General features: G+C 46.0%; 1 protein-coding gene across 1 annotated transcript in view; it reads right to left on the bottom strand.

Moving 5' to 3' along the window:
- Positions 1–27,522, bottom strand: part of LOC124622948 (lipase 3-like) — a 170,654-nt gene that overhangs the window by 6,134 nt on the left and 136,998 nt on the right. Inside the window, exon 8 of the mRNA XM_047148739.1 lies at positions 7,964–8,179. Coding sequence (XP_047004695.1) covers positions 7,964–8,179 — 216 coding nt within the window. The remainder of the gene's footprint in view (positions 1–7,963; positions 8,180–27,522) is intronic.

A 27,522-nucleotide genomic window follows, 5' to 3' on the forward strand; every position in this document is an offset into this window, starting at 1 on the left:
TAGCAGTTAGAGAGAGTTGTAAACTCAATTTTTTTTTCAATTGTTGGAACTGCGAAAGAAGTAAGAAAATACCTGAGTTTAAAGATTGGTTAGGGCGTTCAGGGTATGAGTGGACATCCCACGACATTCAAAACGAGATCATTGATCTACTAGGAAAGTCTGTGTTAAGAAAGGTATTGGCTTTAATCAAGAAGACTGAACATTTTTCTATTATGGTTGACGAAACACGTTATTCTTCCATTCGTGAACAAGTGTCATTTTGTATTCGTACTGTCGATGATTCCTTAAGATTTGTCACAAAGGGGCCTCAACCAGGTGGCAAAAGCATTAATTTACCTCTTTGTGTGTTAGTCGATTGCATTCATGCTTGTCCTATCTGAATTGCATGTATGTAGATCACTGGAAAGAGGGAAATACTGAGGATTTTTTAGTAGGTTGGTGAATAATACCTGTATAAAATCAAGCCACACCTGGTTACGATAGCAATAGCCTCTCTCAGGGCTTACAATGCATAACCGATTGTAGAGGAACTCTTGTTGTGACAGGATATTCGGGGCGACCTAAGTCTCGTCAAGCACGAGTAGTATACAGTGCACCATCAGTCGTCAGTCTCGTTGGCTGAGAAATGGAATGATTCACCATAAGAATTTCCTACCAACCCTGTGAGCACATTTCACCTTACCGCTCTGTCTTTGATCGTCACTTCTGAGCTAATAGGTAGTGGCATAAACATTTAGCAACCTGAAGGCATCACCATAATACTTTCGAAATATGCACATGTCTAACACCTACACCACGACGTGGATACCGAAGAAAACGTGCACCGTATTCTCCTTCCAATACCGTAACTATTGTTGCGTGAAAATTAGCTCCTAACCAGAGCAGCATAATTCCCATAGGTTACAAGTGCATATCTAGCATTTAGATCAGTCGAATTCGACGGTTAAGGAGTATGTGTGTGTGTGTGTGTGTGTGTGTGTGTGTGTGTGTGTGTGTGTGAAGAGTATACGATCATTTCTTTTATCTGCAGTGAACTTATTCAGACTAAGGATGATGTCGTCTCCTGAGATGGAGTCGCCCGGCAGCACAACTCCCTTAAATTGCTGCTGTTGTTGTGGTCTTCAGTCCAGACGCTGGTTTGATGCAGCTTTCCATCCTTCTCTATCCTGTGCACGCTTCATCATCTCCTAATAACTACTGCAACCTACATCTTTATGAATCTGCTTAGTATATCAATCCCTTGGTCCCTCTCTACGATTTTTACTTCCCTCCAATACTACATTGGTGATCACTTGATGCCTCAGAAAGCGTGTATCAACCGATCCCTTCTTCTAGTCAAGACGTGCCACAAATTCCTCTTCTCCCCAAATCTGTTCAATACCTCCTCATTAGTTACATGATCTACGGTTTATGACAGCATGCAGCGGCGGATACTGCTCTCCACGTATTGTAATTTTGGCAGGGGCGGGATGGTGGGGGGTGGGGGTTTGGGGGGGGGGAGGGAGATGCAGAGTGGACGGATTGGCTCACGGTGAGACGGCTAGTATACAAATCCATGTATCCAGAATTAGATTTGCACTCTGCAGCGGAGTGTGTGCTGATATGAAACTTCCTGGCAGATTAAAACTGGGTGCCGGACCGAGACTCGAACTCGGGCTTTTGCCTTTCGCGGGCAAGTGCTCTACCAACTGAGCTACCCAAGCACGACTCACGCCCCGTCCTCACAGCTTTACTTCTGCCAGTATCTCGTCTCCTACCTTCCATTCTTTACAGAATCTCTCCTGCGAACCATGCAGAACTAGCACTCCCGAAAGAAAGGAGAGCACCTGCCCGTGAAAGGCAATGGTCCCCGTGAAAGGCAGTGGTCCCGAGTTCGAGTCTCGGTCTGGAACACAGTTTTAACCTGCTAGGAAGTTTCATATCAGCGCACACTCCGCTGCAGAGTGAAAATCTCATTCTGGAAACATCCCCCAGGCTGTCTCTAAGCCATGTCTCCGCAATATCCTTTCTTTCAGGAGTGCTAGGTCTGCATGGCTTGCAGGAGAGCTTCTGTAAAGTTTGGAAGGTAGGAGACGAGATACTGGCAGAAGTAAAGCTGTGAGGACGGGGCGTGAGTCGTGCTTGGGTAGCTCAGTTGGTAGAGAACTTGCCCGCGAAAGGCAAAGGTCCCGAGTTCGAGTCTCGGTCCGGCACACAGTTTTAATCTGCCAGGAAGTTTCAGATCCATGTATATCTTATTTACGTGGGATGTATTATTTCAACGTTTTTCCTACATGAGCCGACTTGGCTTAGCCAAGGACCACTTTCAGACAGTGCCGCCATATTCCAGAGTGTTTGAAAGCACGCCACTGTTGACTGTTAAGTCCTTCCTCTGTGACGGATGAGAAGGTATTTTGCTATTGTTCCTGGGGGGTCAGCCTTTCCGAGAAACACGTTTAACGGCTTGCAGGAAGCGTCCTCCTCTTGAGTTTTTAGTCCATGTGAGACTGTTTTCTGCAGACCAGACACAGTATATCACTAACAGTAGATGAATCTCTTTGTGTACCATGAGAGACAGGTTAGAACAAGCCTTGAAGAACGGTAGCCCTACCTATGGGAAATGGAGAGGGAAGGAGGAGGGGAGGCAGGTGGAGAGGTAAGACTGGTTCTCTGCTAGTTAATGTGTAACTGCACCTCGAGGTGAACACAAGTGCACCTACCGCCACTCTCTCCTGGCGAGATCTTTTGAGGTTTTTTGCGGTAATAGTATTATTACAACGATTTTTCTTAATTCCCAATGCAATTGTTGCATTATGATCCGTTGTTTATAAGTGATGGTTTTTTCACGACAATTTCGATGTGTTGTTAGAGCAGCAAAGCATTTTCCAGCAGTTGTGGCAGCGTATACTGGCCCTCCCCCACGTCATTAATAGTTTGCTGCCCTTTCTCCTCTGACCATGTATCTGTGTACGAGTGCCTCAGCAGCTATGCATTTGCAGATCGGTATGAGGCAACTCTTCCTAGACTTATGTGATAGTTTGCTGTGCAATCTCTTCTTACCACATAATTGTGTACAAGTTCGTGAGCAGTGTTTGACTTGGAGATCAGTAGGAGGCAATTCTTCCTACACTTCAGTGATAGTTTATTCTCCTGTCCCTCTTTACTATGTACAAGTTTTTCAGCGGCTATACCACGGTGAACTCTTAGGGGTAGTGGAATAGGACGAAGTTGCCGAGAAATAAAAAGAGTACCCTTAGTAACGGCTATAGCGAACTCAGCGTCAAACAGCGGTACACACTTCGTTGGTAAGAAGGGACGATTGAGAGTTTCAGCGGGGGTGCGAATTTGTCTGCTGCGCTGTAGAGCAACCAACCATTTCAAAAAGTACAAACAACTCCAGCACTGTCAATAGTAGCTATGAGTTGTGAAATGCATCTTCAGTTCAAATGGTTCAAATGGCTCTGAGCACTATGCGACTCAACTTTTGAGGTCATCACTCGCCTAGAAGTTAGAACTAATTAGGCCTAACTAACCTAAGGAAATCACACACATCCATGTCCGAGGCAGGATTCGAACCTGCGACCGTAGCGGTCGCCCGGTTACAGACTGTAGCGCCTAATACTGCGCGGCCAGTCCGGCCGACAGCATCTTCAGTCTATCCCATTGCATCACCATTATGTCCTGAAAAGTATTCCCCCTACGCTCATCCATTATTACCTCCTTCCAATCATCGCGTAGAAAAATACGGACGCAGTCCCGGGGTGTGTGGTTACAGATAATACACTTATGAAACTCCTCTCTGTCCGACACCAACATCTCATCAATTGAACACATTTCCCGCCAAAAAGAAAGACATTACTTTCCACTCCAGCCTTTCCCCACCAGTTCAGTAGTGGGGGCGTTAGCAGGGAGCGGCTGTAGGATATTTTCGAGCACTCTCTTGTGGCGGTGTTTTGGACTAGAGCAGTCAGTCTTCAGACTTTGAGGCGAACGTAACACACGCGCTTTTTCTAGTGGTGACAGCAGGTGGCAGATGGTGGAGGCAGCGGCGACAGACTGTTGAGGCAGCTGTAAGACAATATAGCAGCAGGAAAAAACCACCAAGAATGTATTTCCCGCCAAAATAAATAAATAAAACACTACCTTATGTCCTTTTTCTCTACCAGATCAGCACAAATTGAGTCTTTTTCCCGCCAATGTACAAGTGGGTGAGGGGAGATAAAGTAGAAAGGGGGGAATTGGGATAGGAGAGGGGATGTGAGGGAGTGGGAAGGAATGGGAGTGGTGACATCATGCAACGTTGCCACTTCTATCCCCGAGGGAGAGGAGGTGGGGACAGCTGTAATCTTGAATAAAATTGGCAACAATTAAAACTGGGCTGACTTTGGCCTTATTCCCTAAATTGTATTACAGTCAGATCAATTCCATATGTTAAGGGGGTTAATGAGAGATGCCTACTTGAGGTAATTTGTGACAAAAATGTGTTATGTGACGGCATTTGATAAAAGAAGCTAGCTGGGCGTGATAATGGAATTACACAAGGATATCGTTTGCACACGTTGGGTATGACTGAAAATTTTGGGTATAAATTAGGTTTAAGAATCATAAAGAATATTTACAAGGCTGTATCTGATACCACAGGCATATTGATAAAAGAGGGAGGCTGAAATTCGAGACATGCTGGACCAAAGCATAATCGAAGCAACAATAATTAACTCCTCTGTTTGTCAAAAATTAATGGATTGATGTGACTGATGTTAGGCTCTTGACAGACCAATATCATTATTGAGCCACGCAGAGTGGCTGTGCAGTTAGAGGCGCCATGTCACGGATTGCATGGCCACTCCCACTGGAGGTTCAAGTCTTCCATCAGGCATGACTGTGTGTGTTGTTCTTGGTATCAGTTAGTTTAAGTAGTGTGTAAGTCTGGGCACCAATGACCTCAGCAGTTTGGTCCCTTAGGAATTCACACACATTTGAACCATTATTGAGAAATGAACTGATTTGCCCAGAGACGTTAGATGAACTATTACAAAATTTTTCGTGGGGTTATAGTCCTAACATCTGTCGATTACAGTGCCAGCTACTAGAAGATCGAACTCCATTCCTCATGTGGGAAATGTAGGGCTTTCCTTTGCTATGGTCGTTGCTACCATTCACGAAAATGTCTTTTGGAATAAAGTGTTCTCATTGACTTTCATACTTGGATTAGATATTGTGATATCAGAAGTGCTGAAAAGTTTGATCATGCTATATGTCGACAATGTTGATCGCCAAGAAAATGTCGGTGACACACAATGAGACCTTGGATACTTTAGCGCCTGAGTTCCAAATAAAGGATGTTACTATAAATCTTGCTAAATAGGAATTTGGCAAGAAAGAGCTGGATGAATGCTTTAGTGCATGAGTCCTAAATGAACAGTGTTACCATTAATCTCGTCCAATCGGAACTAGGCAAGAAAGAGCTGAACTTTGTAGGTCACTTGATGTCGTTGGAGAGTACACAGCCTGATCCAAAAGCAATGGGACATCAGAAATTTCCCTGTTCTGTTCAACGAGCAAGAATTACTCAGATTTTTGAGTTTAATCAACTTCTACAAAACGTTCATTAATATGAAGAGTTTCACCACGTCCTGTCTCTGTAGTTTGACTGGAAAGACAAAGATTTGAGCCTGGGACAGACAACCTCATCGCAAGTTCAGCAAAATAAAAGGACTGTTGTTGTTGGTTCCGATACAGATACATACAGATATGGTGAAAGAATTGTGCCTATTATCAGACAGCTCCTGGACCAAGCTGTATGTGACTCTATTCCAGGAGTACAGCAAATGTGTGTGGACACACCATAGTATTTACGAGCTGAGTTCTTAACAAAATCCGAAAGAACTAGTCTGTGACAGAGTTAGAATCACTCACACTAATATGGAGATTCGTTAAATTCGGGTATTATCTTTTAGGTTGAGAAGTCAAGGTTTACACCGACCTTAAGGCTCTGCAGCTTTTGACGATGGCTAAGTTAACCCATGGCCACTTAACCTTTTGGGCTCTCTACATATACACTCCTGGAAATGGAAAAAAGAACACATTGACACCGGTGTGTCAGACCCACCATACTTGCTCCGGACACTGCGAGAGGGCTGTACATGCAATGATCACACGCACGGCACAGCGGACACACCAGGAACCGCGTTGTTGGCCGTCGAAGGGCGCTAGCTGCGCAGCATTTGTGCACCGCCGCCGTCAGTGTCAGCCAGTTTGCCGTGGCATACGGAGCTCCATCGCAGTCTTTAACACTGGTAGCATGCCGCGACAGCGTGGACGTGAACCGTATGTGCAGTTGACGGACTTTGAGCGAGGGCGCATAGTGGGCATGCGGGAGGCCGGGTGGACGTACCGCCGAATTGCTCAACACGTGGGGCGTGAGGTCTCCACAGTACATCGATGTTGTCGCCAGTGGTCGGCGGAAGGTGCACGTGCCCGTTAACCTGGGACTGGACCGCAGCGACGCACGGATGCACGCCAAGACCGTAGGATCCTACGCAGTGCCGTAGGGGACCGCACCGCCACTTCCCAGCAAATTAGGGACACTGTTGCTCCTGGGGTATCGGCAAGGACCATTCACAACTGTCTCCATGAAGCTGGGCTACGGTCCCGCACACCGTTAGGCCGTCTTCCGCTCACGTCCCAACATCGTGCAGCCCGCCTCCAGTGGTGTCGCGACAGGCGTGAATGGAGGGACGAATGGAGACGTGTCGTCTTCAGCGATGGGAGTCGCTTCTGCCTTGGTGCCAATGATGGTCGTATGCGTGTTTGGCGCCGTGCAGGTGAGCGCCACAATCAGGACTGCATACGACCGAGGCACACAGGGCCAACACCCGGCATCATTGTGTGGGGAGCGATCTCCTACACTGGCCGTACACCACTGGTGATCGTCGAGGGGACACTGAATAGTGCACGGTACATCCAAACCGTCATCGAACCCATCGTTCTACCATTCCTAGACCGGCAAGGGAACTTGCTGTTCCAACAGGACAATGCACGTCCGCATGTATCCCGTGCCACCCAACGTGCTCTAGAACGTGTAAGTCAACTACCCTGGCCAGCAAGAACTCCGGATCTGTCCCCCATTGAGCATGTTTGGGACTGGATGAAGCGTCGTCTCACGCGGTCTGCACGTCCAGCACGAACGCTGGTCCAACTGAGGCGCCAGGTGGAAATGGCATGGCAAGCCGTTCCACAGGACTACATCCAGCATCTCTACGATCGTCTCCATGGGAGAATAGCAGCCTGCATTGCTGCGAAAGGTGGATATACACTGTACTAGTGCCGACATTGTGGATGCTCTGTTGCCTGTGTCTATGTGCCTGTAGTTCTGTCAGTGTGATCATGTGATGTATCTGACCCCAGGAATGTGTCAATAAAGTTTCCCCTTCCTAAGACAATGAATTCACGGTGTTCTTATTTCAATTTCCAGGAGTGTATGTACCAGGATCTCAAAATGTAGTAGTGGATGCACTGTCTCAAGCTCTCACTGATTTAGGCTGGGAAGACAAGAAAGTGCTGAGGGAGAACAATTTCATTTTGAAATGTCTACGATTTTGTGTATCTACTATGTTTTGGGCGTTACCACAGAAACTAGCAGTTCAGCATGGAAGGCAGCTAGAGGACCCATGTCGACTACAGCATTGGCGGCTGTTTCGACAGCGAGAGCGACATTAGGGCAAGGTACCATAATGTTGCAACTGTAACGCTTGAATTGGATCCTGGCAAGGCGGCGCAAGCCATTGCCACTTGTCAGATCACGGATTTGTTGCACCGAGCATGGTGGAAGAAGTTCGTCAGCATAACACGTATGCCAGGTACGAGTATAAATAATCATTAAGTCGATCTCAGAGAGCAGCAATCCAGTAATACCAGTAGAGATTGAAGGGCCATACTGGACGATAGGTATTTAGCTTCTACAACTTCAGGATTCCACATTCACACTGTCTGAAAGTGCCATATCCTCCTCCTTGAACTTGGTACCAGCTTGTGGGCTGCCACCTGGACCACTTCCAGTAACAACAAGACTCCTGTCGTGTAGGGCAGTAGGTAAAGATCCAGGCAGTTCAACTGCCCATCCTTCAATGCAGATGCAGGTGCCTATGCGCCACGTGCCATCACTTGCAGGGGCGAGTTTCAGCACAGAGACTGATATCCTCTGCAAGAATCTCGAGAACCTTCAGCAGCGTGGATGATAATCTCCCAGTAACGAGGCCACGTGCTGCTGCATGAGCTCACAGAGTCACCACTGCAAGGCACTTACATAACTGTATGGAAGCCGTCAGGTCACTGCCAATGCCCGTTGCCTCTCTACGTGCTAGGGGAGACCTGGTCAGTGCCACTACTGAGATGCTACCAGTTGAGACAAATGAGTATTATTAAACTCTTTTAGCTTTTTGATGTAGTTGACTGAGCTATAACAGCCTATTCTCATGATCTCTATGCACTGCCATGACCCAGTCTTGCACATATTTGGTCCTACACCTCTTGATCTTTACAGTGGCATGTGAAGTTTGAGAATCACATAAGCGCCACACAGGATAGGGATCTGTGTTGAAATCAGTTTCATCTGGTAAGATTAATATACTGTTCCCCAAAACGAACATTGGAAGCCCAAACTGGGTTCTCTGCATTTGAGAAGGAACGAAGATTAGAGTTTAACGCCCCATACACAGTGTGGTCATTCGACACAGTGCATTCCAGAGTAGTTTGCAAACAAGGTTATTTGGTACATGCACCTTAGATGTGGGCATACTGGGCGAGAAAATGCATCAGTAAACTTAAGCAGAAGCCATACTTTAAAATAACATGGCATATAAAGAAGGTCCTAGCAACTCGAGAAATCCGCAAACCCATCAACTGATAGTGACCAAGCACCCTTGTTCTGTATCATTCCCGTGAGCATCTCAGTGTTTGTTGCTGTCGACTTGTGTGGTCTATTTACACACACAACATAAGGTTTCCAATAAGTTTCTGTGGATGTTGAGGCGACATCGAAAATTGTTACTTTCACTCTGCTACAAAATGCGATCACAAAGATGACAATGATCTCCTTCTGTAGTCATTTCTTGAGCGAAGTGGTCCATGTAGAAAACGTCATCTCAAATAATGGACCACAATTCCACCACCGACAGGTGTCAAGCGACACTCATTAGGCGGAAGATGAAACCAGTGTGTGCCACTTGATACCATCCTGCCTCCACTTTGTCTGAGAGGAATATGTAGGAGATGGAGAAGCAGCGCTGAATATATCGCTCTGGGCAGCAGAGGATCTGTGATGTATTTCTGGAAGATTTCCAAAACATTATGAATGAGCAACCTCATAGATCCACAAGTGTGGCTCCGATCTTAATGCTACAAATAAGTCACCTCCCGTAGAATTTGTGAGGTGTTCATTTTCTGCCTGATTGTTAGCAGGAAATAAGGAGATTGCCTGGTTTGCTACGAAAACATTTGCAAGGAGGCTAAAAAGAGACTATACAAGTGAACGGCAACACTGTGCACAAAGGAACTGTGAGTTGTACATAAGGTCTTAATGAAAGTGCGTCGATTACCCAACAGAGAGAAGTATTTATGTAATTAATTTTTCGACTTCTACTGTGCACCTTCTTGGATGCTGAGAGATTGTTGCTTCAAAATGCTGTTTAATTAGAAAGACTTCAGTCAAGAACATCTAGGGGTGTGGGCCATATTTAAGACATTAAAACCTTTGTAGAGCAAATTGGTAACTAACGTTGGGGGTGTGTAGTTCTGTCCTCGCTCTACATCCGGCATGAGACCGATCGGGTGTGTGGTTACCTCGGTATTTAAAAATACTCATAATTATTCGGTCATTTCTGGGAGTTCAAAGGGTTCAAATGGCTCTGAGCACTATGGGACTTAACATCTGTGGTCATCAGTCCCCTAGAACTTAGAACTACTTAAGCCTAACTAACCGAGGGACATCACACACATCCATGCCCGAGGCAGGATTCGAACCTGCGACCGCAGCGGTCACGCGGTTCCCGACTGAAGCGCCTAGAACCGCACGGACAGACCGGCCGGCCTTTCTGGGAGTAAGTGTGAATCGTCACTGAGTAGGCTGTTGACAGTTCCTGATCAGATGACATGTTGTTTTGGTACAAGCGGTTATGATTCTTATAGAGTAACGTAATTATGGATGAAACGTGCAAGTGCTCCATCAGGAAAGGGCGAGAGTAGTCTGTCTTGAGAGTGGAATTCTCGAAGGCTGCTGAGCGATACGAGCACCTGTTACAGGCCATTGTGTTTTGCAGAACGTTCGGCATCTTTAGTAATTGCACGAGACACTGTTGATGATTAGGAAGAAGAGAAGAGTATAAGGCGCCCATGTAGATATATGCTACGGCTGTAACGAGAACAATGCCAGCTGCAAGAAGTGCCGTGCCTCTAATGATGAATAAGAGAAAGTGAGAGATTTTGTTGTTTCTCCGGTTGCTCAGGAAACGCTGCGCTTGTTGTCTTTTGTGTGCTCCAAGGAAATCGAAGTGTGATTGTAAAAGTATGGTACAAGAAAGTGAGTTAAGAAGGCCTTAGAAGCTGTATGGAGGGAACTCTTGGAACATGATCATTTTCCTGTTGTAGGTTAGTAATATGTTTCTGTGATTCTGAGATGCTATGATGTCTGTGTGACCAAGTCTCATACAAGCCACACCACTTGTTGAGTGCGAGACGATTCAGTTGCAATCTAACGGAAGAAGAAGAGAGATACCATACTTGTTGTCTGGCATCAGACCCTCCACACAGTGCCGTGAGATCAACAAGCTCAGCTGTCGTGAACCAAAACAAATTTACAGGAAGTCCTCCAAATCCTTACTGAAATGTATTCATGAATGTAAGGTGCCAGTAGGACGGCACTAGAATTTCTGGCAAGAAAAATGCAAGGTCGGAGAGATCAGCATCCAGTGTCGGACTACAGCTGATAAAATTGTTTTCTTTTCCCTCACGGAAACTGGTATAATATTACGTGGAGGCAGTTCTGCGAGTTATATTCAGAGTCACCGCCCTTCCCTCCCTTTGTCAACATGTGCGAAGGGCCTATCCTGCAACAGAACGATGCCATTCATCAACATACCTCGGCATTTTGACTTGATGAGGCACTTCAGTTTGTGCAAAGTGTGTGCATATTGCGGTGTATTAATTGTGGAGCCATGTTCCGAAAAATCAATGAGTAGTAGACCCTTGCACTCAAAGAAAGTGTTTCGTCCCTTTTGTTTCGGCTACGGTGCAGAAGATTCACTGAGAAACCTTTACCATCCTCAGTCCAGTGTTGATGTCTCTCCTTCGTATTTAAATACTTTTAGAGACCAGGAGAAAGACATTCATGGCCGCCGATTTACTTTAGATGAAGAGGTGCAATGGAGGATACAATCATGATTTCAGAGGCAATTGCAAACATTTCTCCATAAAGACATTGACGGTCTTGTCTCACACTCGCATAATTGTATTAACCATTATGCCGATTACTTTTGAAATAACAAACAGTTTACTTACTTTTTAGGATTCCATAGCTCAATCGGTAAAAACGGAACCTCACAGAAACACTTTGTTGTCCGCCCGTCTGTATGTATGTCCGTCTGTCTGTCCGACAGTTAAGAACCCTTTTCCTCCAGAAGAGATACACTCCTGGAAATTGAAATAAGAACACCGTGAATTCATTGTCCCAGGAAGGGGAAACTTTATTGACACATTCCTGGGGTCAGATACATCACATGATCACACTGACAGAACCACAGGCACATAGACACAGGCAACAGAGCATGCACAATGTCGGCACTAGTACAGTGTATATCCACCTTTCGCAGCAATGCAGGCTGCTATTCTCCCATGGAGACGATCGTAGAGATGCTGGATGTAGTCCTGTGCAACGGCTTGCCATGCCATTTCCACCTGGCGCCTCAGTTGGACCAGCGTTCGTGCTGGATGTGCAGACCGCGTGAGACGACGCTTCATCCAGTCCCAAACATGCTCAATGGGGGACAGATCCGGAGATCTTGCTGGCCAGGGTAGTTGACTTACACCTTCTAGAGCACGTTGGGTGGCACGGGATACATGCGGACGTGCATTGTCCTGTTGGAACAGCAAGTTCCCTTGCCGGTCTAGGAATGGTAGAACGATGGGTTCGATGACGGTTTGGATGTACCGTGCACTATTCAGTGTCCCCTCGACGATCACCAGTGGTGTACGGCCAGTGTAGGAGATCGCTCCCCACACAATGATGCCGGGTGTTGGCCCTGTGTGCCTCGGTCGTATGCAGTCCTGATTGTGGCGCTCACCTGCACGGCGCCAAACACGCATACGACCATCATTGGCACCAAGGCAGAAGCGACTCTCATCGCTGAAGACGACACGTCTCCATTCGTCCCTCCATTCACGCCTGTCGCGACACCACTGGAGGTGGGCTGCACGATGTTGGGGCGTGAGCGGAAGACGGCCTAACGGTGTGCGGGACCGTAGCCCAGCTTCATGGAGACGGTTGCGAATGGACCTCGCCGATACCCCAGGAGCAACAGTGTCCCTAATTTTCTGGGATATGGCGGTGCGGTCCCCTACGGCACTGCGTAGGATCCTACGGTCTTGGCGTGCATCCGTCCGTCGCTGCGGTCCGGTCCCAGGTCGACGGGCACGTGCACCTTCCGCCGACCACTGGCGACAACATCGATGTACTGTGGAGACCTCACGCCCCACGTGTTGAGCAATTCGGCGGTACGTCCACCCGGCCTCCCGCATGCCCACTATACGCCCTCGCTCAAAGTCCGTCAACTGCACATACGGTTCACGTCCACGCTGTCGCGGCATGCTACCAGTGTTAAAGACTGCGATGGAGCTCCGTATGCCACGGCAAACTGGCTGACACTGACGGCGGCGGTGCACAAATGCCGCGCAGCTAGCGCCATTCGATGGCCAACACCGCGGTTCCTGGTGTGTCCGCTGTGCCGTGCGTGTGATCATTGCTTGTACAGCTCTCTCGCAGTGTCCGGAGCAAGTATGGTGGGTCTGACACACCGGTGTCAATGTGTTCTTTTTTCCATTTCCCGGAGTGTAGATATATCAAGTTGAAATTTATGTTACATATTAAAGTCTACAATTCCCTGCCGATATAAAACACTGCAGCATCTAAGTCAGTGCAATAACAAAATACGGCTATTTACTTTACATGTTTTGCTACTCGCAAACTCATTCACCAAAACCTGTAGGGTACTTCCCGTTGGTCTAGAATCATGAAATTTGGCAAGACCCAATGTTTCACAACGTTTCGCAGTAAGAGTAAAGGAAAAAAAAATCTGGAGAGTGTTAATGCGTAATTACATCATACGAAAAACATGTTTCTTTTGCCTTTTGTTATCTGACGCCAAACTTAAAATTAAGCCTTTTTCAAGAGCCTTGGAATTTCTGGAACCAATATTTTTCTAGTATCTATGTAGATAACAGGCAAAAATCATCGAGATTCTCGAATCCCAGAACGGATTAACTATCTATACATATAATTAAGATTTTACAATACCCTCAGAGAGTAACCCCTGCTTGCATCTAGACTTTTTTTTCTACCTGCCTCGTTTTCATTAGACTGCATCTTCTATTATGAGCTGTTTATAAATTATTCACCCACTCACCTGAGAACTCTCAAAGGGCAAACACGTCGAGGAGTATACCAGCACTCCCCACTGCATAATAACTGCCATATGAGTATTAGTGCCTATGATGATGAATAAAGTTGAAGATGGAAGAAATGTATACTTAACTAATAAGTAGTTCTTTATTTCTTCCTTGCTGGTGTGGTGAACTCATCTCGGCAGCAGCTGCATGACTTGCAAATAATGCAGTTGAACGTCTGTTGCAGTTTAAACAACAGCAACTGTAATGTGGCTGCATAGGAATATTGGATCATGAGTTCTATCCAGTGGCGGTAGCATTCGAAAATCCTAGATATAGTGCCATCGAAGTAATATTACCCCTGGAAGAGTTTATTCATCTGTGTGATGCTCCAATGCAGATTTCTTCTTTATTCCACAAAAACGCTCACTCTCCTTCCGTGATAGTAGGTCATCAAATGATCACTGATTTAAAGAGGGGAAGAGCACTCAACTAGAAGAGCACACTTTTGAAAATATAATGTACGCCAGTCATGCAGTTCAGCATGCTCTATACCGTCGACTAGGCTAGCAACCTCCTGTCTACCGATTCTGTGGGTGGATGTGAGGCAATCTGTTGGAGACAGCGTGCCAAACTCGGCACCCTTCAAAAGAAATAATGGCTCAACTTTTTGATTCATGTTGTGCATCAGTCCAAGCAGAAATGTGTGAACTAACTGTGCCACATGTAGGCACAGAACTATTAGCTTACTTAAGTATCTTTCCCTGCTATTTCAAATAGTTTATAAATAAAGAATGAAGTACAAGAGCTACATGGGCGTGTTTTTCATTTCTCTATAAAGTCCCCTGTATGCTATTGTAAATATGCAGTCATCACCGTAACTGAGTGGATGGAACACCCTCTTCTCATGGACCTAACAGTAACTAACTGGTCCTGCAGTGGTACTGGAAACTGAGAGAAGAACAATCGATTATTAGTTGGTTGTCGATCGTTTTGTAAAGTTAGTGGCGAAATTTAGAAGAAATCGCGCGTTTTCTTATACATTGCAGTAAAGTAAACAGAATGAGGAAGAATCTCACACATCGACAACATCACATAGGAATGACATAACAAACTCAAAAAACGCACTTGAAAATGGGAATCAAAATAAAGAAAATCGTGACTGGTAGCAGATGAGTTATTTATAAACAAACCTAATGGGATGGTTATAACCAATTTTGGCGTCGATGGAGGAAATATAGTTTACACAAATGAAATGATATATGTCATTTCAGAAAGTTCGAGAAAGACGTATTATGAAGTAATTATAAACACTACTTACAAACGCAGATCTGATTAAATTCGTCAAAAATTTCAAAATAACAAAATTTCGTGGAGTGTTTATGCAGAATATGTTGTCAAAGACGATGCAAAAATTTGAAAAATGTTGGGTTGTCAATTTGGATGGTGCAGACGGCAGCAGAACGCGAAGATATGTGAGAATTACAGCTTCATTAAATCGATAGGATTGTAACTTCACAATGAAATCAATCGATGTAACAGCTCCAGTTCAATATGATGATCAGGCCATTCATCATGAAAACTTTTCCTACAAAACTTTTGCTTTTGCAGAGTTCAATAATAATAATGAGATAATAATTTTCATTCAACATCAGGGTGATTTAATAATTCTGAGTAACAGTTTTCTGTATTTTGAAGGAACATTTATGAAGAAGAAAGACGGAACCTCCCCAACAGTGACATCACATCCTACAAGTAATGCATTGGTCTTTCTGTTTCAAGAAATTAGATACAAACTTAATAGCATCGGAATCAAGTGCACAAGAAACTTTGGAATTACATCCATCCTCAGACTACATGTCTCCACACCAACTTCACATCTGAATGCTTTCAAATGCAGGATAGATAGGGATGTACATAGAGAGATCGATAAGTAGCCAGTTAAGTGTATGTGAATTGCCCTCAGAACGTTAACGGGGTTCTTTGAGGTTAATAAGTGCATTGATATGTACGCCAAACAGGAACTAATACTGGTTTGAATAACTCATACACTCTAGAGAGGCAAGAAGACAGGAACAAAACTGTGTCGTATACGTTGGTGGGGAATGTTTCCCGTATATCTGTTTCGAATAAAGAGCATCCGAAACTTCAACATGCTTGGAATATGGGTGTTAAGCTCCCGCTATTTTTGGTTCGTGGGACTTTACGACTACCCAGTCCTTCCAGGGACATCCAGACAACCACTGGTGATGAAGAAACCAGTTCAACAGGAAATGTCTCGAATTACACTTCGACGCTGGGAACAGACGAGACAAACAACGTGAAAAAGGATTCGTTCGTATTTGACAACTGTAAACTGGTGACAGATCCATCCTGAAGGCAGACATGGAATATCCCACCGATTTGCATGTTGTGCACAGTGACTTACCACTGTGTCTGAAATCTTCAATAAAGAATTATTCGTTGTGGAGTGCAATCATGAAGCATGTCTATATCGATATATGTATTCTAGACCTCTCTGTATTCCACATATACCAATTTCACTAAGAGTTTGCAAAACCAAACTTCATTGGTGCCAAGTTACTTTATTTGGATGCAGGCAGTTTCGTGTACTAGGTGAAAGGCGGCGATCCATATGCAAGGTACAGTCCCAACACATTCAACACTTTTGGACATGCAGCTGATAATCATATGGCTTAATACCTCAAAACAGGAAGGTTATCAGGCTACTAAAAGACGAGGGAATGGGTCACATATTGTGAAATCTGTGGGTCTCGGACCTAACATGTGTGTTTACTGTATAGACGCAAGTGTCCCTAAAGGTGGGCTATAGGTTTGCATTGGGTGGCCTCAGAGGCTCTCATGATCAAAGATTACAAGGAGAGTCTGCTCAGGGGCATTGGTGGCACTCTGAAAATGGTGTAAACGGTAATCTTTTAATCATGTAGTTGTGAGGTACTCGTACATGCTGAACTACAGCTGAAAGTCGGCCCATTGCGTCAGGATGGCAAATGGTTCGTCTGTGATGATGGGAACAGGACCCCTCCACCCTCTCATCTGTCACTTGACTGAGTGTGTGAATGGTATTTATTTGCAAATAGTGGCTGTACACTTGAGAGGATGTGCAATATTCGAATGAACCATTTTTCATAGGTGTTTGTAGGCATAAGCATGATTGACTCCTCGTTATGTGTGCATAAACACATGGCATCTGGGCTAGTGGTAGACAGAAGTATTTGTTGATATTTCTGTACCTATCAAGGTTTATAGCTTTAGTTGTCCAACATTATACACAGGAGCTCAAACATTTTTATGCATTTTGGTACAGTTCAATGAGGGCATTGTTTGTAGCTCAACATATATCGAAACAGTATCCCAATATCCGTCGCATGTTCGTAAGTATGACAGATGTTACAGCCTCTACTGCATTGTAGATTCGATGTCTCAAATTTAGCACATCTCAAACCATTGTTCTGTAAACAATGCCCTCAATTATCCTCCATGCATGGAGTCAGATTGGGAGACAGAGCGGCCCAGGCAATGGGACCCCATTCTTTCGATCAATCACGCAGTGTACATCTCATGGAAAAATCTGGTAACATTGCCATGGTCCCATGCTAGTAGCGGGGGGAGGGGGAGAGCACCATCCTGCTGGAAAATAATGTTTGGAGGCATGTGTGGAACTGTATAGTTCGCCAACATCGCGAGAATGGTGTGTCCTGTCACTGTAGAATCCATAGAAGAAGTGGACCAATCACGCTATGTTAATGTAATCCTAATCGCTTTCACTTCTGGCGTGTCCCTTTCATATTCTATTACTTCTCCCGGAATCTAACTTCCCCGTACCCGACAGTTACGTCAGTTACCTTTTCCACAGATGTGGAAGATAGATTCATCACTAAATGGCACTGCATTGAATTAGAAGTTGTCTTCTTCTACACGATGCAATGTTCTAACAGCAAAATCGCGTCATCTGCGATGATCCTCAGGCTTAACGTGAAGCCAAAGTTGGAGTTTGTTAGTTTGCAACCGGAGACGTTTGTCCACAATGTCATACACCATCGAATGGGGGACGGTTAGTTTCCTTCTAGCTTGTATAATGGAGTTACATGGACTTCTAGCAAATGTTCCACGCACACATACCACGATCTCTTCAATTGCGTGGATTTTAGGATGTTTTCCAGCACTCTGAATCAAACTTCCTGTTTCTCAAAGAGTTCTGTGCCACTTATAAATAGATTTACGTGAGTGATGATCTGTGTTGCATTCCATTTTTGCACTCTGCTGAACACGTTTTACAGATTTTAACTTTGCTAGCCATAGCAGACGCTGCATCTTTCGATGTGTCGTCCAAATCATGACGGTCAGGAGTATTTCTGCCTGCTGCACAGTAATCATTCGTGCACATGTGCCCCAAGACTCAGTACTGTTCATGAAATGGTGAGGACACGTCTTGGAGAGTGGCTCTGTCGATAGCATATTTACACAACAACACAAAATGTCGAGTTCTTTCGTTATAAGCACTTGTTTGTTTACACCTCTAGCCTTGACAACCTGAATTCTGTGTAATATGTATACTTCCAAGTCGACTGCACACTATAAGTGCATTTACATCTCCGCCGGCGGAGGCTTTAATCGCCTCCCGTCTCCAGCAGCTCAGGAGGAGGGGAAGTCGCACCTCATACAGCGACTGTTAAAGATAGAGACATAGGAGCATCTTCACCCACCCAACGGGCAGGCTGGTGGGTGCCTTCGGTGCACGTACGAATAGAAACTTTGCGAAGGGCCCTGTGGACATCAGGGAACGTGCCATTAATTTGCGGATCCCTGCAGGCACTGAGATATAGCTTATACATAAATGTGACAAGAATGCAAATGGAGAGGTGGGAGAACTGTGGGATTGCGGAACAAGATTTAGCTTGCTTAAAAAAGATATTTGCCAGACCATAGGGAGGCTTCTTATACATCACGATTGACGGCAGTTTCTTAGAGAAGACACAAATGTAAGAGTGTCCAGGCCTCAGGCAGAGACAGCCGTTACAAATACTTGTGAGACTGCTTTCACAGCATCTAAGGAAAACACCAGAACAATGTGCTGGATTGATTGTGAAAAATACTCGGAACGCATGGGAAAACGCCAGTTCCCTAGTCATTCCAGGCCACACAAGATAGAAAATTTTCCCCTGGACTGCAAGACGTGGTCAGCAAACGGCGACATGTCATTAGGTGGCACTGCAAATTTAGCGCACCAATGACAAAATGGAGAGCAGCAAAAATTCGAGGAGTTTGTGAGTTATGCAGAGTCATTAGAAGCGAAGGGATAGTTGCTGAGGCAGTGCAAAAACAGGAGGACGTGGAGGCTCTTCATTTCATCACTTACCTAGTCTACTGACTTGATTCTGTTCCTTACTCCCATCTGAATGTCCATCATCATATTGTACTTATATTTCCTGTTTCATGTTAAGTAGACGAAATCGTACGGTCTAGTGCTTGGGAATGAAGCAGTAGTCTGAGAATGATAGTTTCCTTGCCTAGCATCTGCCTCCCGACACCTCGATAATATTACTTCTGCTAAGCAACCCACGGCGAACAGTCATTGTGGAGACCATTACGGGTCCTCGCCCAAAAGCGGCATAACAACAATGAGAGTTGCCGACTCACAATCACACAGCTTCAAGGAGATGCATCATACCGACCCAGTGTTTGCCACCAACATCACCACATGAAAAATGACTATAAATAATGGTGATATTATTCATCCCACCTCCTTCCCCTTCGCTATCTGTGTGAAAGGTACTGTAATAAAAGCAAATATTTCATGTTTTAATCCTCTAATTAATGTGTTCCACTCGCATATAAACCCATTAATCTCATAACCTATTGAAATTTGAGTCCAGTGCATGTTCGTAGTAGTTCCTTATTTCCTCCCAGCATGGGGCGATCTCATTAGTAAACGTCAAACAGAGATGAGAGTTTTCAGTTCATTCGGTGTGTGTGTGTGTGTGTGTGTTTGTGTGTGTGTGTGTGTGGGTTTGTGGTATTTCTTCACCAGCTGCTGCTAGTCCTCGTTTCCCATGTATAGTAAATATCGTACAAAAGATTGAAAACTGTATACAGAAAAAAAAATGAATTGTAAAGAATACAGACAGTCAATACTGATTCAATGGGAAGTGTAATATATAATTTCTTTATTGCTTCATTAGTTATAGCGTACAGAACTTTAAGAATTATGTATATACTGGGTGTCCCATTTATCTTGACCACCCTAAATAACTGTTTGTCCAGATGCAAATTACAAAATGTTCCAAGCAAGTGTTCTGTAGCGGTCAGGGGGACATCAATAAGCATGACCGCCTTCGTTGTAACTTTGTTTTTTACAAAGATATGTACAGCGGTATGGCTTTTTTAAATGGCATCCTGAATTTTTTATTTGGTAATTCATTTCCTCTCCTAAAGACCTAGTCAAAAATGTATCACAGTGTACCATTCACTGAAACACAACGTTATTAATTACATAACACAACATTGACGTTGACGCTCCCAGCGCTCGGGGTAATGGAACACATCCACGTGCTGACGTTGACAGGACAAATGTAAGCATAAGTAGAATGCACACCCGTCATTCCGTCAACCATCGTCAGTTGAAGAGTTGTGTGAGTAGAATGTACACAAACTAAGAGAAGGTAGAAATGCTACTCGTCTATGGTGATGTAAGAACAGTAATTGCAATACTGAAACTTCCTTGGAGATTAAATCTGTGTGCCCGACCGAGACTCGAACTCGGGACCTTTGCCTTTCGCGGGCAAGTGCTCTACCATCTGAGCTACCGAAGCACGACTCACGGCCGGTCTCACAGCTTTACTTCTGCCAGTACCTCGTCTCCTACCTTCCAAATTTACAGAAGCTCTCCTGCGAACCTTGCAGAACTAGCACTCCTGAAAGAAAGGATACTGCGGAGACATGGCTTAGCCACAGCCTGGGGGATGTTTCCAGAATGAGATTTTCACTCTGCAGCGGAGTGTGCGCTGATATGAAACTTCCTGGCAGATTAAAACTGTGTGCCCGACCGAGACTCGAACTCGGGACCTTTGTCTTTCGCGGCAAGTGCTCTACCATCTGAGTCTCGGTCGGGCACACAGTTTTAATCTGCCAGGAAGTTTCATATCAGTGCACACTCCGCTGCAGAGTGAAAATCTCATCCTGGAAACATCCCCCAGGCTGTGGCTAAGCCATGTCTCCGCAGTATCCTTTCTTTCAGAAGTGCTAGTTCTGCAAGGTTCGCAGGAGAGCTTCTGTAAAGTTTGGAAGGTAGGAGACGAGATACTGGCAGAAGTAAAGCTGTGAGACCGGCCGTGATTCGTGCTTCGGTAGCTCAGATCGTCCGCCCCTCGTGGTCTCGCGGTAGTGTTCTCGCTTCCTAAGCACGGGGTCACGGGTTCGATTCCCGGCGGAGTCAGGAATTTTTCCTGCCTCGAGAGGACTGGGTGTAATTGTGTCGTCTTCATCATTATCATTCATCCCCATTACGGTCGGAGGAAGGCAATGGCAAACCACCTCCACTAGGACTTTGCCTAGTAAGGCGGCGCGGTTCTCCCGCGTCGCTCCCCTACGCTCTGTAAAGAAGTATGGGACTCATCATCATCATCAATTGAACTGATGTATTGTTGGAATACGAAGTTGAGCATATAATTTCCTTTAAAAATGACGAACTGTGTTAGCGTAATGGTTGCCGGCACGGTAGCTCAGCGTGTTCGGTCAGAGGGTTACGTACTCTCAGTAATAAAAAAACTGAGTCAATCGATCAACAACGAACATAAATGGATGTCTTACGATGTCCGCGCCGAGCAGATGCAACGAACAATAGCGAACAAAATGAGATTTAAAAAAAAAATAAAAAAAATTAAAAAAAAAGATGGTAGAGCACTTGCCCGCGAAAGGCAAATGTCCCGAGTTCGAGTCTCGGTCGGGCACACAGTTTAATCTGCCAGGAAGTTTCATATCCGCGCACACTCCACTGCAGAGTGAAAATGTCATTCTGGAATTGCAATACTGTTTTCTTATGTACGGGTACATTTAGTACTGTCGTTTAGTCCTTTTAAATACGGATGTGTAGGGTAGGCATACAGTAAAGATTGTCCTTCCTACAAACTGCATCGACATAACGTTTCTTCTATTGTTGTTGTTGTTGTTGAAGGTAGGCGAAATGCTACGCAGGCAGCGGAACTGTACAGAGAGCGATATCCTGACAAGAACGCACCTTCCCGACGGATGTTTTCTCGTGTTGGTGAGACGCTTCAGCAAACGGGAAGTTTCAACTTACGACAATGCAGTCTTCGTAACACTCGCACAGACGAAGCTGCCGAAGTTACTGTTCTGCTTCCGTTGCTGTGAATCCACATGTGAGCACACGACAGTTTGAACACGAGATTGGCATTTCTAAGACCAGTGTGCATCGTATTCTTACACGTCACCGGTTCCAAGCTTACTATGTACACCTACATCAAGAATTCCATGGGAATGATTTTCAGAATCGTGTACAGTTCTGTCAGTGGGCACAGCAACAAATCCTCGCCAACCCGAACTTCTTCTCCAATGTTGTATTTACCGATGAATTTTCCTTCTCAAACAAAGGACAGGTAAATACAAGGAACATGCATTATTGGTCCAGCGATGACCCACGATGGCTTAGGCAGGTGGAACATCAGCGTCAATGGAGAGTTAACGTATGGTGTGGGATGTTTGGTGCTACAATTATTGGCCCTTATTTCATCAATGGTAGTCTAAACGGCACAGCGCATGCCAACTTCCTCAGACGAATTCTTCCTCCTCTTCTGGACGAAGTGCCGCTACGAACCAGAACGCTTATGTGGTATCAACACGATGGATGCCCAACACATAATGCCATGCGTGCACGTCGTGTTCTGAACCGAAGGTATCCTTTCAGATGGATTCGTCGAGGAGGAACAGGTACTTGGCCTGCTAGGTCTCCTGATTTAAATCCTGTGGAATTTTTTTCTTTGGGGATGCGTTAAAGACGTTGTATGTCGCTATATTCCAACAACTCCAGAGGACATGCAGGAACATATCGTACTTGCTTGTAATTCTCTTCAGCGGGCAACACTGGAAGCAGTAAATAATTCTTTCATTGAACGAGTGCACCAGTGTATCGGTGTCCAGGGTCACCACTTTGAGCACCTTTGAATGTTCTATTCCTGGACAATGGTACCGGAGAGTCAAAGTCAATTTTGTGCTATGTTTTTTCTTGGTTTTCATTTGTTTTCTGACAGCTCCAGCAAGTGAACAAGTTTGTGATCCCGGGCTCAAAGTCAGTGTTGTGTTATGTAATTAATGATGTTGTGTTTCAGTGAATCGTACACTGTGATACATTTTTGAAGAGGTCTTTAGTAGAGGAAATGCATTACCGACTAAAACAAATACAGTGTGCCATTTAAAGAAGTCATACTGCTATTCATATCTTTGTAAAAACCAAAGCTATAATGTAGGCAATCATGCTGATTAATGTCAACCTGTTGGCTAAGGAAAATTTGCTTGAAACATTTTGTAATTTGCATCTGGAACAGTTATTTAGGATGGTCAAGATAAATGGGACACCCTGCACAACCACCCACCCACCCACACACACCCACACACACACACACACACACACACACACACACACACACACATACATATATATATACAGTGGTCAAGATAAATGGGACACTCTGCACACACACACACACACACACACACACACACACACACACACACACACACACACACACATGTATATATATACACTCCTGGAAATGGAAAAAAGAACACATTGACACCGGTGTGTCAGACCCACCATACTTGCTCCGGACACTGCGAGAGGGCTGTACAAGCAATGATCACACGCACGGCACAGCGGACACACCACGAACCGCGGTGTTGGCCGTCGAATGGCGCTAGCTGCGCAGCATTTGTGCACCGCCGCCGTCAATGTCAGCCAGTTTGCCGTGGCATACGGAGCTCCATCGCAGTCTTTAACACTGGTAGCATGCCGCGACAGCGTGGACGTGAACCGTATGTGCAGTTGACGGACTTTGAGCGAGGGCGTATAGTGGGCATGCGGGAGGCCGGGTGGACGTACCGCCGAATTGCTCAACACGTGGGGCGTGAGGTCTCCACAGTACATCGATGTTGTCGCCAGTGGTCGGCGGAAGGTGCACGTGCCCGTCGACCTGGGACCGGACCGCAGCGACGCACGGATGCACGCCAAGACCGTCGGATCCTACGCAGTGCCGTAGGGGACCGCACCGCCACTTCCCAGCAAATTAGGGACACTGTTGCTCCTGGGGTATCGGCGAGGTCCATTCGCAACCGTCTCCATGAAGCTGGGCTACGGTCCCGCACACCGTTAGGCCGTCTTCCGCTCACGCCCCAACATCGTGCAGCCCGCCTCCAGTGGTGCGCGACAGGCGTGAATGGAGGGACGAATGGAGACGTGTCGTCTTCAGTGATGAGAGTCGCTTCTGCCTTGGTGCCAATGATGGTCGTATGCGTGTTTGGCGCCGTGCAGGTGAGCGCCACAGTCAGGACTGCATACGACCGAGGCACACAGGGCCAACACCCGGCATCATGGTGTGGGGAGCGATCTCCTACACTGGCCGTACACCACTGGTGATCGTCGAGGGGACACTGAATAGTGCACGGTACATCCAAACCGTCATCGAACCCATCGTTCTACCATTCCTAGAAAGGCAAGGGAACTTGCTGTTCCAACAGGACAATGCACGTCCGCATGTATCCCGTGCCACCCAACGTGCTCTAGAAGGTGTAAGTCAACTACCCTGGCCAGCAAGATCTCCGGATCTGTCCCCCATTGAGCATGTTTGGGACTGGATGAAGCGTCGTCTCACGCGGTCTGCACGTCCAGCACGAACGCTGGTCCAACTGAGGCGCCAGGTGGAAATGGCATGGCAAGCCGTTCCACAGGACTACATCCAGCATCTCTACGATCGTCTCCATGGGAGAATAGCAGCCTGCATTGCTGCGAAAGGTGGATATACACTGTACTAGTGCCGACATTGTGGATGCTCTGTTGCCTGTGTCTATGTGCCTGTGGTTCTGTCAGTGTGATCATGTGATGTATCTGACCCCAGGAATGTGTCAATAAAGTTTCCCCTTCCTGGGACAATGAATTCACGGTGTTCTTATTTCAATTTCCAGGAGTGTATATATATATATATATATATATATATATATACACTCCTGGAAATTGAAATAAGAACACCGTGAATTCATTGTCCCAGGAAGGGGAAACTATATTGACACATTCCTGGGGTCAGATACATCACATGATCACACTGACAGAACCACAGGCACATAGACACAAGCAACAGGGCATGCACAATGTCGGCACTAGTGCAGTGTATATCCACCTTTCGCAGCAATGCAGGCTGCTATTCTCCCATGGAGACGATCGTAGAGATGTTGGATGTAGTCCTGTGGAACGGCTTGCCATGCCATTTCCACCTGGCGCCTCAGTTGGACCAGCGTTCGTGCTGGACGTGCAGACCGCGTGAGACGACGCTTCGTCCAGTCCCAAACATGCTCAATGGGGGACAGATCCGGAGATCTTGCTGGCCAGGGTAGTTGACTTACACCTTCTAGAGCACGTTGGGTGGCACGGGATACATGCGGACGTGCATTGTCCTGTTGGAACAGCAAGTTCCCTTGCCGGTCTAGGAATGGTAGAACGATGGGTTCGATGACGGTTTGGATGTACCGTGCACTATTCAGTGTCCCCTCGACGATCACCAGTGGTGTACGGCCAGTGTAGGAGATCGCTGCCCACACCATGATGCCCGGTGTTGGCCCTGTGTGCCTCGGTCGTATGCAGTCCTGATTGTGGCGCTCACCTGCACGGCGCCAAACACGCATACGACCATCATTGGCACCAAGGCAGAACCGACTCTCATCACTGAAGACGACACGTCTCCATTCGTCCCTCCATTCACGCCTGTCGCGACACCACTGGAGGTGGGCTGCACGATGTTGGGGCGTGAGCGGAAGACGGCCTAACAGTGTGCGGGACCGTAGCCCAGCTTCATGGAGACGGTTGCGAATGGACCTCGCCGATACCCCAGGAGCAACAGTGTCCCTAATTTGCTGGGAAGTGGCGGTGCGGTCCCCTACGGCACTGCGTAGGATCCGACGGTCTTGGCGTGCATCCGTGCGTCGCTGCGGTCCGGTCCCAGGTCGACGGGCACGTGCACCTTCCGCCGACCACTGGCGACAACATCGATGTACTGTGGAGACCTCACGCCCCACGTGTTGAGCAATTCGGCGGTACGTCCACCCGGCCTCCCGCATTCCCACTATATGCCCTCGCTCAAAGTCCGTCAACTGCACATACGGTTCACGTCCACGCTGTCGCGGCATGCTACTAGTGTTAAAGACTGCGATGGAGCTCCGTATGCCACGGCAAACTGGCTGACACTGACGGCGGCGGTGCACAAATGCTGCGCAGCTAGCGCCATTCGACGGCCAACACCGCGGTTCCTGGTGTGTCCGCTGTGCCGTGCGTGTGATCATTGCTTGTACAGCTCTCTCGCAGTGTCCGGAGCAAGTATGGTGGGTCTGACACACCGGTGTCAATGTGTTCTTTTTTCCATTTCCAGGAGTGTATATATATATGTATGTGTGTGTGTGTGTGTGTGTGTGTGTGTGTGTGTGTGTGCAGAGTGTCCCATTTATCTTGACCACCGTAAATAACTGTTTGTCCAGATGAAAATTACAAAATGTTTCAAGCAAATGTTCCTTAGCCAACAGGTTGACATCAATCAGCATGATTGCCTACATTATAGCTATGGTGTATGTATATACCACACACAAAGTATTAATTTGGAAATATATATATATATATATATATATATATATATATATATATATATATATATATATATATATATATTCGCATATCATTTTCAAAGTACAATAAAGCTATTCCAAAAATCTCTGAAGATTAATGTTACGAGGGCAGTTCAATAAGTAATGCAACACATTTTTTTTCTGAACAGGGGTTGTTTTATTCAGCATTGAAATACACCAGGTTATTCCCCAAACTTTTAGCTACACAACACTATTTTTCAACGTAATCTCCATTCAATGCTACGGCCTTACGCCACCTTGAAATGAGGGCCTGTATGCCTGCACGGTACCATTCCACTGGTCGATGTCGGAGCCAACGTCGTACTGCATCAATAACTTCTTCATCATCCGCGTAGTGCCTCCCACGGATTGCGTCCTTCATTGGGCCAAACATATGGAAATCCGACGGTGCGAGATCGGGGCTGTAGGGTGCATGAGGAAGAACAGTCCACTGAAGTTTTGTGAGCTCCTCTCGGGTGCGAAGACTTGTGTGAGGTCTTGCGTTGTCATGAAGAAGGAGAAGTTCGTTCAGATTTTTGTGCCTACGAACACGCTGAAGTCGTTTCTTCAATTTCTGAAGAGTAGCACAATACACTTCAGAGTTGATCGTTTGACCATGGGGAAGGACATCGAACAGAATAACCCCTTCAGCGTCCCAGAAGACTGTAACCATGACTTTACCGGCTGAGGGTATGGCTTTAAACTTTTTCTTGGTAGGGGAGTGGGTGTGGCGCCACTCCATTGATTGCCGTTTTGTTTCAGGTTCGAAGTGATGAACCCATGTTTCATCGCCTGTAACAATCTTTGACAAGAAATTGTCACCCTCAGCCACATGACGAGCAAGCAATTCCGCACAGATGGTTCTCCTTTGCTCTTTATGCTGTTCGGTTAGACAACGAGGGACCCAGCGGGAACAAACCTTTGAATATCCCAACTGGTGAACAATTGTGACAGCACTACCAACAGAGATGT

Source organism: Schistocerca americana, chromosome 7 (genome assembly GCF_021461395.2).
Source record: "Schistocerca americana isolate TAMUIC-IGC-003095 chromosome 7, iqSchAmer2.1, whole genome shotgun sequence".
Lineage (NCBI taxonomy): Eukaryota > Metazoa > Arthropoda > Insecta > Orthoptera > Acrididae > Schistocerca > Schistocerca americana.